We start from the raw sequence: 11,900 nt of genomic DNA on the forward strand, positions 1-11,900 counted from the left end.
TGGTGCCCACCTTGAAATGTTGAAAAACCAAGATAAAGCTTGATCACGGCGATCTGGCCCTTGTAAAATAGAAAACTATTCTAGGTTCCAAGGGGTGTACCTTTACCAGAGGCACCCACCAACAGCACTGTTAAACTGAGTAACCCGCGAGGTCGTTTAAGTGCGGATTAATAAGTATTGACGTTTTAATCATTTCACGACAGGAACCGAGAAACGCAGGGATTCACGAAGTTCGTGTTAATACGTATCTCCTACCTCCTATTCACAAAAACGCACGAAAGGAATACAAATTTGCAGTCGCAGAACCGGTCACGTTTTCTCACACGCCTATCACGTAAGAACACGTTCACGTTCATTAGATGTCTTGGTGTGTTATTTCACGGAGTCTGCTTTCTCGTTAAATAAGTCGCAAAACTCAGAAACACTCCGTTATACTACACCAAAACGTCTAATAACAAATATTCAAGAATATTATCTCCCGTGACTGACACGCGAGACTAGAAATATCCCGCAATTCGGGCAGGGGTCCGTGCGGCACTCGCGGCCTTTTTATCACATATCCGATTGCATACTTGAAGCCAACTGCCAAGAGGTTATTTTCATCGGCGTCAATCGAGCGAGAAGAAATATTGCACAATTCAGGCATTAACGTTTAAGGTGAGACTTCTTTAATCGTTCCCTCTTCCTCTTTTCAACAAACGATATTATTTGCTTGAATGTTTTCTTTCACAGTTCTCAGACAATTGCACAGTGTATTTATTCACGACTGTAATCTTTTCACACTGGTAGGAAATGTAGTTGATTTTTACTTTCCAGAGAAGGTTGTATAACTTTTCTTTGTCTTATAATTGTTATTCCATGTTCAAAGATGATGACGCCGTGGTTGTTGGTAATATGGCATAATCGTCGAAGTGTTCAACAGTTAAACAAACACGCGAGTCGTGGATGCCACGTTTTGTCATCCCACAGGCACGAATCGCTTGAGAAGTACGGTGGCCCGAAATTAGCCACCGTAAGAAAGTCCTTTGAAAAAAAGACATTTCTCTTTTCAGACAGATACGAGGTAGACTCTAACAAAGGCTATTGCTTTTCTTTTTTTGTTCATTTTTCTTTTCTTTCTTTCTTCTTCGACACCGTGACTAGGAAGCCATTGAGGTTGGTTGTCACGGTACCTTCATTTTGTGACTCGTCAGAGATGGCAGAAATCACCAATTAACAATTTTGGTGGGATTAAATGATTGATGCATCTGCTGTTTCTGTTTTCTTTAGGTGAAAGACAGCATAAAGCATGAATCTCTTGATTACCTTGGCTCTTCAAAGCATTTTGATATTGGCCGTTTGTGGACAGCTCTTTAGGACTTGGACTAATAGAGATTGCCAAAGGGTAATATAATATCTTCGCGTTCAAACACTATTTCCCGTTTACAGTACCCACCTGCACGGCTAAACAATGAGCTAAAGTCAAGTGCGGCACAAATTTCATTCTTTTGCACCAGTTGATGCAAGAATTATGCATCCATTTCTTTCAAGATATCCCCTCTATCAACCAGACCAAAAGTTAAAGTTTTTCCAGGTTGTTCTGGTCTGCCACCAGTCGGTTGGGATTCTAAAACCTAGTTTGTTTTGTTTGTAATTTTTCGACCGTCAAATGCTCCTTAAAAAGGCCACGTTCGCCCTACAGGTATTGTGTGCCGTGGAACAATTTTCATATTTGAAACTCCCGCCAAAGCTGAAATTCATCCAACCAGATCGCTACCATAAGCAATGCAAACTTGTCAAAACAAAAGCAAAGGGTCAAAAAGCCTGTCGATTGAAGGTGGGCCTTTTAATTAAGTGGTGTCAGAAACCCATAAGGGTTGAAACGTGTAACGCGCGTACACAGCTTCCGAATATTCAGTGCGGACTGATTGGTTGAATGTTTCAGTGCTAAGTACCATATTTGGAAACCACTCGCTCTTGTTGTTCCAAATATGGTACTTAGCAAATTGAATATTCAGAAGCTTGTTTCCCAACACACAAGGGGCCGTTACACGTTTCAACCCTTATGGGTTTCTGGTGGTGTTGTTAATACAGTACTTCAGTTTCTCACTAAGGCATTATCTTAACCCTGTCCACTACTTCACTGTTTTCAGTCTGTCTATACAGCTGTTCTCAATTGGATACCACATGCAAGGGCGGGTCCATACCGGTTTCTACCGTTTTACGGAAATCGGTCAGAAACACAGGAAAGGGGGCTTTGGATAGTTCACATGCAAACAAATTTCCAGGGTAGCATGCCCGCGGACCCTCTAGAAACTTTTTCCTTGTTTTGGAAACCGGTCAGTTATTTATCCTAGATCCCCCCCTGCATAAGTACACTAGCAGAGGAATAGGCAGGGCAATCGCTTGGCAATGGGTTCGATTCTTGTTGAGTTTACTTTAAGCCTGGACTTTTTAAGGCCTTTTTACAACTCGTTTGAAGTCCCGCTAGCATCAAAATGATGGTGGCAATCTGGCCTTATATCACATAAGGATTCCCAATTGCATAATCTGCCAATTAACAATGGGTTTTTTACAACTGCTTAATAAAGTTGTTTTATTAAATGGGATGATTATTTTGGCCAATCACAACAGGTACCGACTTTTGTATGAGCCAATCATAACACAAAGTACATTTCATGCAGCCGGCGCTAAGCGCTGGAAATCACGTGGGAGTATGTCACAATTATTTTTACTATTGACTCTGATTGGCTGAAAATTTAGCGCGAAGAATAGGCCTTTTGCATCAAACAATCACATGGTACAAAATCCGCCATGCTGGAGGGCAAGCTCATTCTTATTCCCTCACTGGGACATTAAAACAGAGACCTTGAACCAGTCAAGCTTGACTTGCCTTTGTTTTAATGTTCCAGTGGGGGAATAACAATGAGCTTGCCCTCCAGCATGGCGGAATTTTGTATCATGTGATCGTTTGTTGCAAAAGGCCTATTGAAGCGAAGCTTGGAATTTGTTTACTACCACATAACACCTTAAGAACGCTCAGGAGCTCGTGCAAATGTGTCCGTGCATTCCGGATCGAATTGGAATTTGGCAGTGTTGGCAGTGTTTGAGGAGAGGGGAAAACCGGAGTTACCCGGAGAAAAACCTCGCGAAGCAAGGAGAGAACCAACAACAAACTCAACCCACATATCATGCCGGGGCCACATATGACGCCGGCACCGGGAATTTGAACCCGGGCCACATTGGTGGGAGGCGAGTGCTCTCACTGCTGCGCCACCCCTGCAAGGCAAGACAAAAGAATTTTCGAAATTGCTTTGACCGAATATGATACCTCTCTACACTACACATGTAATAAACGGTAATTTTGTTCCTCCTTTTCAGTAGTAGCAAACGAAATAACATTGTTTGCTTTCAGATGATCCGTGAATGCGGTCAAGTGACTCGTGGAAGTGAAGGTGCCCCGGGTCCAAAAGGTCCCTCTGGGAATCAAGGTAACATGGGACCAGTAGGAGCAAAGGGAAATCGTGGAGAAATGGGACCACCTGGCCGTCTTGCACCAGGACAAATTTCACCCGTACAAGCTCCTGCAGGGGATCCTGGTGAGCGTGGAAGGACCGGAACTCCCGGGGATCCCGGAGACCCTGGTTTCCCAGGACAAAAAGGGAGAAAAGGGTATCAGGGATTTCCTGGAAATATGGGAAGGAAAGGAGACGAAGGATATTCTGGTGACATCGGTCCCCGTGGAAATGTTGGATCTCCCGGTACATTAGGAAGTTGGACGCGGTTTTCATGGGAAATAAACGTCAGTATAGATAGAGGCCTTTTGAAGGTTGGTACAGTTTTCCATCACTGTTGTTTGTGCTTAGTCGAGTCGAATGTAAGCTTTCTTGGTATGCAAAGGACTTAAAACCGTTGTTCTAGGAAGCACAGAAGACCTCGAACTCTTTTATCACGCAATCTCTTCCCCAGAGTCCGCTTTTCTTTTGGTCGGCACCAAGAACACGGACTCTCGTCTACGCATGCTCAGAAATGTGAAACGACAGTGGTTGTCAACGGTTACAAAAATGGACCTTCACTACGACTGCGCATAAATTGGAAGTGGCCAGAGTCCGTGTTCTTGGTGCTGACCAAAAGAATAGCGGACTCTGGGGACGAGATTGTTTAGCACCTAGCTATGCTGGTTTTCAGTAATGTCGATCCCAGTACCATACCTAACCAGGAAATACCTACCCCCCAGTGTCAACAGCGAACAAAACTAAACCTTTTGATCCTTCTTTAGGAATGCATCTTCACCAAGCAAGACCTTAATTCAGTCCTCCACGTAGTCTATGAGGGAAACCTTCAAATAGGACTTTGCAGCGACTGCTGTAAGCGTTGGTTTTTTAGCTTCAATGATGCGGAGTGTCCAAACCCAGGATCAATCGACGGTGTCATGTCAGGAGGCCTGAGCCCCGATTACCCGTTTTATTCCTATGGAAGAATCGAGGGGTTTTGTGAAAAGAGATTTCCAACTGGTCCAGTTAGAGTCGGCTTACGGATGGAGAACTGTCCGACGTACAATAGTTCTTCCACGCCTTATAATCTTCAACTGCACAATCGGTATGGAAAGATATTGATACAGGAGGTGTCACCATCGCAACAGAATACTCAGAAAACACTGACGTGAGAGACTTCATACCACGCCCTGATCAAAGACTGTTTTGTATGATTTTGACACACTTATGCCCAGAGATGCACGTGATCATCATAACGAACACCGAACAACTGTTACTCTTCTCCCAGTGCCTTATCGTCTTTGTCAGACCTGATTTTTTAAGATTTATGTCCTCCAAGTTTTTTCTCCAGTTTAATGTGTGCATGTGTGACTTTGAATGAGTCATTGATCGTTGATTGGCACAAAGGGCAATAAATAACGGAAAAATATATATCTAAGGAAAGATCTTGGAGTTGTAACTTCCGAGTCGTGAGCTCCTGAAGATATACATTCAAAAAATTGTTTTACGGCAATTAATACCTTTGAAAGGTCTCTCCAAGAGAAAATGAGGGGACAGAGAGGGAGGCTCAGGGCGTTGGCCGGGATATGTTATATCCACGAAAGTTATTTTTAGACGAGCGGAAGTCTTTGTTCTAGCGGAAGTCAAAGGAACCGAGGTTGGCCTGAATGCGGACGTCTCGGAAGACTTCCGCTCGTCTAAAAATAACTTTCGTGGACATGACATATCCCAAGGGCTGGACCGGGAGCCTCCTTCTCTGTCCCCTCATTTTCTCTTGGTCTCTCCCAACATCAGTTGTTTCGGCTTATACTAGGGCAGAGGACACCCAATGGTAGCCATTGTTTTTAAAAAATTGTGTATAGGTTAAAGGAGGAAACCTCTCAACTCTTGCTGAACTCAATGCCTGCAATTTATTTCTCGTCTACACCTCTCTGATCTTTTCCTTTCCTTTTCATTTGTTGTCATTTGCAAGCAAAGGTCTGGACTAATCTTTTCTGCCTTCCTAAGATTTATTTCTCTCGTCGTATTTTGTGTGTACTCTTGCTTAAGGACAACTACACCAGCGTGAGTGTCTGCCGCGTGGGTCTCCGTACTCGCACGAGAATGCCTCCTCGCGCACGTTTCTCCACGTTGCTCGCGAGCCCCTCAGCCTTCAATTAGTCGCATGTGTGCGTTAATTAAGCATTCAAAAGTTGTAGAAAAAGAAATGTTATCTTTACGAAATAATTAATGTAGTGAAACCTATTGGAAATAGGGTTAGAGTTGTGTATTAACTGCAACAGTCCCTTGCAAATCATTCATCAAAAAGTGACTTCTTCATGTCCCTTGTCCCTAGTCAACCACATTTTATTCAATTTGGTCTGAGCAGAACATCTTTTTCTTTCTGATATAATAACCTCTTTATTTTCCTTAGAGTTGACCTGGGTTGGGTGGATTACTGATAAAAAATGCTACAAATCCCTGCTAATCCGGAAATTCTCCAAAGGATTACAATAGCTGACAATGACGACCAGTTTTGCGCCACTGACACTCCACGTCACGCAATCAACTGTGCGCGTGTTTTAATTTGTGATTCTCAAAATTTCGTAAGGCGAACAGAAATGCTTATGATATCTACCCTCATTCTCGTCTTCTGGGCAGCCGTGAATACGGTTGATTCTCAAGATGACATCACCTGGACAAGACAGGAGTGTCGTGAGGTACGTCACAGTATTTGAACTGGCTTTTTTTCTTTCATGTTGCATTTCCTCAGAATTCATTATCAATGGCTCATGTTGCAAGCTCTATCATTCTTGTAAATTGCTGCCATTGCTGGGGAAAAATGTTCGTTTTGTTGGTTACTATACACTTTGTGTTCTTGACCAAGATAAGAATTGAACGACATGCAATGTCGATAAAGTTATTGGTGTCGGAACCCCCAGGGGAGACAAGCTTACCGTCAGGAAAATCTCGACGCCATACCAAGCCCCGGGGGGGGGGGGGACTCCCATATGAAACAGACGGGGATGCTTGTCGGAAATTTTGAATTTTACCCCTAAAGGAGACCAATCTAGGCGTGGCTTAAGCAAATTTTGACCCCTAAAAGAGACCGTTTAAAAACACAAAAATACGACACGCAATGAGTTTTAATGATAAAAAGGCATAATCATCGAATGCTTTTATCTAAAAAGAAAATTTAAAAGGAAATTTGACTTCTGTTTCTCTTCGCGTAATTCTGTGTTACTTCGCGGAACCCTAAACGAGACCTTGGTGGCATAAAATATTGGCGCTTTGCCCGGAACACCCTAAGCGAGACCAAAATCCAAAATTTACATCCCTAAGCGAGACGACGAGCATCCCCGTCTGTTTCACAAGGGAGGCCCCCGCCCCCCCCCCCCCCCCCCCCCCCCCCCCCGGGACCAAGGCGAAGAGCTCGTTCTAGGGAAAGGGCCTAAAATGAGACTGGATTTTTTTCCTGGTGAGAGCAAAGCATTGCTGATTTTACAGTTTAATAGAACTTCTTCGTATTAACGCAAGAAAGGCAGTCTCACCGTTCGAGTTTACTGTTTACTGTTGGGGCACTAGAGATTACTCCCACGTAAAAAGGGGAGGGATGCTCGAAAGAAATTTTAAATTAACCCTTTCATTCCTGTGGGGGTCCCCATTGACGAGTAAAATCGTCTGGCGGTCTCAGTGGCCGTTACCAGAGTGAAAGGGATAATTATAAACCCCTAAAGGAGACCAATCTGGGTGTGACCCAGGCTTTTTTTGACCCCTAAAAGAGACCATATTAAAACACAGAGAAATAAAAAATACGGTGACTCTTGATGATGCCAAAGACATTATCATCTAATTCTCTATTTTCGAATTTCCCATAATACACTTTGTTTGCCCCCCAAATTTTGCATAAACTATTGCTTTCAAATGCTCTCGGGGACACTGCATATTCCCAAGAGCATTTGAAAACAATGGTTTATGCAAAATTTGGGGGGCAAACAAAGTGTATTATGGGGAATTCGAAAATAGAGAATACTTTCACCTACGTGAAGAAATATAAAAGTGTAAATTGGCCACCGCACAGAGATTCTAAAAGCTGACGTTTCGAACGTTAGCCCTTCGTCAGAGCGAATCCAAAACGCTCTGACGAAGGGCTAACGCTCGAAACGTCAGCTTTTAGAATCTCTGTACGGTGGCCAATTTATATTATCAACTCCGTTGATAAAACCAAATTTTTGTATACATATGATTGCGTTTTGCCCGGACCCTCGTAAGAGAGACCAAAATCCAAAATTTACACCCCTTAGCGAGACGCCTAGCATCCCTCCCCTTCTTATATGGGAGTCCCCCCCCCCCCCCTCATGTTTCTTAATCTGAAGCCTTACAAATTAGGACCTTTTACGTACAGAATTAAATGGCTTGCTACCTGAGCTTGTCACGGTTACTGTCCTCATCCGTTTCCCAAACAAACAAACCGCTACATTCCAAACAAACGTGACAATGTTTTATTTAGTTCTTAACTTTAAGCGAAAAAGTTCTATTAATCTTTACATTTCAGATGATGGAATCATGCGAGTTACTATCCGGCCTTCCGGGACCCACGGGACCAGTCGGGTCAAAGGGTGCCCTTGGACAATTGGGCATAAAGGGAGACAAAGGAAACAAAGGCTTTCCTGGGGAACCCGGAAATCCCGGAATAAGAGGCGGAGGTTATCCTGTGAAAGGTCAAAAAGGGCAAACTGGGGATATTGGAGCGAAAGGAGCAAAAGGCTTCAGAGGAGGTGATGGACCTTCAGGAGTCTTTGGAGTGCAAGGGTCGTTGGGTTCCCCTGGATTACCAGGAGATTTCGGAAGAAAGGGAGGCATCGGTCCCCCTGGAGAAGATGGTGAGCCCGGTGTGGCCAAACTAAATTGGAAGCAATGTGTTTTCACTCCAGATATGAACACAGCCAGAGGAGAGATGGTGGTAGGTTTATTCAAAATGCATTGTATCAGAATTGCTTCCATTACTCCCGGAGACGGAGCCAAACGAAACTATGCGCTCCTAGACGTTCTGCTATGGGAACTGAAATCTAACGAAACTCTAAATGAAATACTTAAGACGTATTTTGATGTCTCTGCTTTTTTTTTCTTTTCAAACAAACCTTTGCAGCACATTGCTGTAGACTTACCATGATTTCATCCTTTTAAATCGTCAACCAGTAAACTATGCACTGAGTGGCTTACAGTGCGGGAGGTCGCAAGTACAACTTCAAGCCCTAAGCGCTAAACTAAACTGCGTTTTGGCTTCCATCTATCAAATTTCCGATCCCATCGCTTTCCATAGACATTGAGTTCGAATGTACCAATGTACCGTGGGAACCAAAGATGCTGATTGGTGGGTTCTATCACGCATCAATCAGTTTTCGGGTGAACTCTCGGTTTGACGTAGGAAGTTTGATTCATCGAAGCCGAAACGCAGTTTGGCCGTTGGCGCTTGAGGATAGGATTCCGTAGAATTATGAAAATTGCACTAAATCACTCAATAGAAAGTGTTTTCTTTGTAATCACTCCTGTAAGTGGCAACTTGGATTTGACACGAAACTTCTTAGCCAATTGATCACTTTGCGTAATTGTGCAAAACCACTCTAATTCAGTTACCATCTGTTTTCTAGTATTGTACGTTTTTCAAGGAACGTAGTGATACCTCACTGCACGTGACTTATCAGGGGGAGACGCACATCGGATTATGCGAGAACTGTTGCAAGGCCTGGTACTTCACGTTTGACAACCTGACGTGTACCGATCCAGGAAGTGTAGATGCTGTCTTCAGCTCGCTGCATTTGTCGCGAAATGGTCCAAACAAGAATACCCTACCGGATTATATGCATGGAACCATCTCCGGGTATTGTAGTTCTGTTCCTAGGGGATCAGTTCGAGTTGGATTGTCACTGGATAATTGTCCTGGATATCCTACAAACAAACTTACTTTTAAAGGTGTTATACAACCGAACAGTCAAATAATTATTCAAGAAGTCCCCGCTCCGCAAGTTTGACATTGTTTATCTTTGAACTGAGAAGTTTGCCAGCTATTTTATGCCAGCTGTAAGTTGCAATGTGCCGCTGATCGGTAAAAAAAAATGCTATTCTAGAAATGGCGTGATGTGGTGCAAACCAAATTGCTCAAACATTAACTCACAATAAATTACGAGACTAAGGGGAAAAAAACATGTTTTTGATGACCCACTTGTTGCATAAACCACTTCCCTTCTCGCTCCATCCCTACTGTTATATTTTGCTCTTAAGTAATATCGTGATCGAGAGAGCGGGGATAGCGCATAGGTGAGAGCACTCGCCCTACTACTCACTACTTGGTGCCATCTAAACAATAAACAAGTTGTCCCCTCTCTGTTGAGTTCTCTGTATCTTAGCTTAAAAATTAATATATTGTCGTTTTAGTGCAGGGTGATTAGATTACAAACAGCCTATGTTGAGCAGGGGCCTTTGTCCGCCAAATAAAATTACCGTATCTTGGTTGTGGTTCTTTACCCTATCCTCTTGTTCTTTGGGTAGTGTTTTTAGTCGGCATGTTACGTGATTGTGACAGGAAATGGACACCCGCATTGCTGGAGATTATCTGCACTCCCTAAAACTTGATCCGAAACTTCTGCTCGTGTCTGGAAGTGGCGTCGAGTCAGTCACGCTTGGTGACAGTCTCATGCCCTTTTACAAAGAGAACCTTCAATTCCCCTGTTTGCCTCTGCTGGTTCACACTCATACTTAGTAGAATTGCAAATCAAACTGGTAAGTAAACCTGCATTTTCATTAAAGGCTGCCGTTTCTTCACAACCATGGCCTGACTAGGAAAGCGCATAATTTAATAATCTGAAGCACATTGTTTTTCTTTCTGCGTGTGAACTTCCCCTCCATAAGTTTTATTGATATTTTTAAAGTTCTTCTTTTAAAATGCCTGAAAGAAGTTATTTGAATATTAGAATAACTATGAGAAGCAATTTACATGTCATGAATTGACTGACACGCAATACGTGTACCACGCTTGGATCCCGCACACGCGTGTGCACGAGGGACTCTTTCTCCACGCACAATCCCACCTTCATTTTAACGTTCTAAATATGTTTCATTTTTTCGGTCATGGCGAGCACTCCAACATCTAAATACAGAAATGCACCAGCATTGCGAGAACATTTCCATATTTTCATTAAGCTCTTTACTCTGAAAGCAATGTTATCGCTCTTCTACTCTTTAGTCTTCCGTCATTGTTAAGCTGATTGTTTCCAATATTTTTCGTAGTTAATTTCTTCATTATGGCAAGGATTTTAGCAACAATGGTCTTGTTAGTGCTTTACCAAGAAACTCAAACCCAACGCAAGATAAACTGGGGAAGACGTCTTTGTGGACAGGTAGGACAATTTTCAATTATAGTAAAATGGAAAGCCGTAGGGAGATTTAAAATTTTCAAAACTTATTAGCCACACGTACATATTTCTTAAAGAGTCGGCAGAAGAACAGTCATAAAGATGTATGGAAGTTTGTCCTAGGGCCGGTTGGCCTAGGAAGACTGGATAGCCACTTTAAAATTTGCAATCGAAGGGTAAGGTATCGTGCTAGAAAACCCAGGAAATCCATCTGAGCGTCTCCCTACTTATAAATATAAATATTGATTTGGTTTTTATGTTGGTCATCTTTAAAACGTTATCGATCGACTGACTGAATGACTGACTCGGTCTTGATTGATGGATGGAGGGATCGATTGATTGAACGATCGATTGTTTCAATGATTGGTTGATTAAATAACTGATTGAATGATTGACTGACTGACTGATTGTTTGATTGATTGATTGACTAGGTTGAGGGAAGATGCAGGCAATACTTTATTGGAGTCCCTGGGATAAAAGGAAACGAGGGAGACCCAGGCCCCGCGGGTCCACCGGGGCAAAAAGGAATGAGAGGCGACAAGGGACTTAAAGGATCCAGTTACGTCGCTGACCTATTTCCAGTTTATGGAATTAAGGGGAAGAAAGGCGAACCAGGTATTCGCTTGCTAATAGTAGAACATTTTTCGTAATTGTATTTGTTTGTTTTTGTATATTACTTCTAATCAATAACGAATTTCCAAAGTGTGATCTCTCGTATAATGTTTTGACGTATTAAATGCTAGGTTACTTTGGAACAAAAGGACAACGCGGTCGTCCCGGGAGAAAAGGAACATCCGGGGATCCGGGGGATAAGGGGGACATTGGCCCTAAGGGAGAACCAGGTTCCCAGGGATTTCCAGGTGTCAAAGGACTAAAAGGCAACCCGGGAATTTCTGGATCGATAAACAATTGGAAAACATGTTATTGGAAGCACGACCCATTACAGCAGTACGGTCTATTGAAGGTTAGTCAATGAATTTTATTTAATTTGAAAAAATGCTTCTATAAATATTAAAGCTTTAAACGAAATGTTTTT

The 11,900-nt window shown here is 42.8% G+C and overlaps 3 protein-coding genes across 3 annotated transcripts in view; all 3 read left to right on the forward strand.

Annotated features, from left to right (window-relative positions):
* Positions 1–349: 349 nt before the first annotated feature.
* On the forward strand, positions 350–4,916 carry LOC138028938 (collagen triple helix repeat-containing protein 1-like). Its single transcript, XM_068876585.1, has 4 exons — positions 350–657; positions 1,270–1,384; positions 3,395–3,808; positions 4,259–4,916. Exons 2-4 carry the CDS (start codon positions 1,289–1,291, stop codon positions 4,643–4,645), a joined length of 897 nt encoding a protein of 298 aa, XP_068732686.1. The 5' UTR covers positions 350–657; positions 1,270–1,288; the 3' UTR covers positions 4,646–4,916.
* A 1,070-nt stretch (positions 4,917–5,986) lies between these two features.
* On the forward strand, positions 5,987–9,981 carry LOC138030274 (collagen triple helix repeat-containing protein 1-like). The gene is made up of 3 exons (XM_068878172.1): positions 5,987–6,172; positions 8,008–8,415; positions 9,104–9,981. The coding sequence occupies exons 1-3, from the start codon at positions 6,074–6,076 to the stop codon at positions 9,482–9,484; spliced, it is 888 nt and encodes a 295-aa protein (XP_068734273.1). The 5' UTR covers positions 5,987–6,073; the 3' UTR covers positions 9,485–9,981.
* Positions 9,982–10,101: 120 nt separating this feature from the next.
* The window catches only part of LOC138030275 (collagen triple helix repeat-containing protein 1-like), a 2,496-nt gene continuing 697 nt past the window's right edge, over positions 10,102–11,900 (forward strand). The window contains exons 1-4 of the mRNA XM_068878174.1: positions 10,102–10,232; positions 10,740–10,849; positions 11,296–11,479; positions 11,608–11,828. Coding sequence (XP_068734275.1) covers positions 10,754–10,849; positions 11,296–11,479; positions 11,608–11,828 — 501 coding nt within the window. The 5' untranslated portion in view covers positions 10,102–10,232; positions 10,740–10,753. The remainder of the gene's footprint in view (positions 10,233–10,739; positions 10,850–11,295; positions 11,480–11,607; positions 11,829–11,900) is intronic.

Source organism: Montipora capricornis, chromosome 13, assembly GCF_036669925.1.
Source record: "Montipora capricornis isolate CH-2021 chromosome 13, ASM3666992v2, whole genome shotgun sequence".
In the NCBI taxonomy this organism is placed as follows: domain Eukaryota; kingdom Metazoa; phylum Cnidaria; class Anthozoa; order Scleractinia; family Acroporidae; genus Montipora; species Montipora capricornis.

What these genes read in the sequence shown, in the direction of transcription:
- LOC138030274 (XM_068878172.1), top strand. Translation starts at nt 6,074, where the DNA reads ATGCTTATGATATCTACCCTCATTCTCGTCTTCTGGGCAGCCGTGAAT. An exon ending in CAAGACAGGAGTGTCGTGAG is followed by an intron (nt 6,173 to 8,007) that starts GTACGTCACAGT and finishes TTTACATTTCAG; the next exon opens with ATGATGGAATCATGCGAGTT. An exon ending in CAGCCAGAGGAGAGATGGTG is followed by an intron (nt 8,416 to 9,103) that starts GTAGGTTTATTC and finishes TCTGTTTTCTAG; the next exon opens with TATTGTACGTTTTTCAAGGA.
- LOC138028938 (XM_068876585.1), top strand. Translation starts at nt 1,289, where the DNA reads ATGAATCTCTTGATTACCTTGGCTCTTCAAAGCATTTTGATATTGGCC. An exon ending in CTAATAGAGATTGCCAAAGG is followed by an intron (nt 1,385 to 3,394) that starts GTAATATAATAT and finishes GTTTGCTTTCAG; the next exon opens with ATGATCCGTGAATGCGGTCA. An exon ending in TAGATAGAGGCCTTTTGAAG is followed by an intron (nt 3,809 to 4,258) that starts GTTGGTACAGTT and finishes ATCCTTCTTTAG; the next exon opens with GAATGCATCTTCACCAAGCA.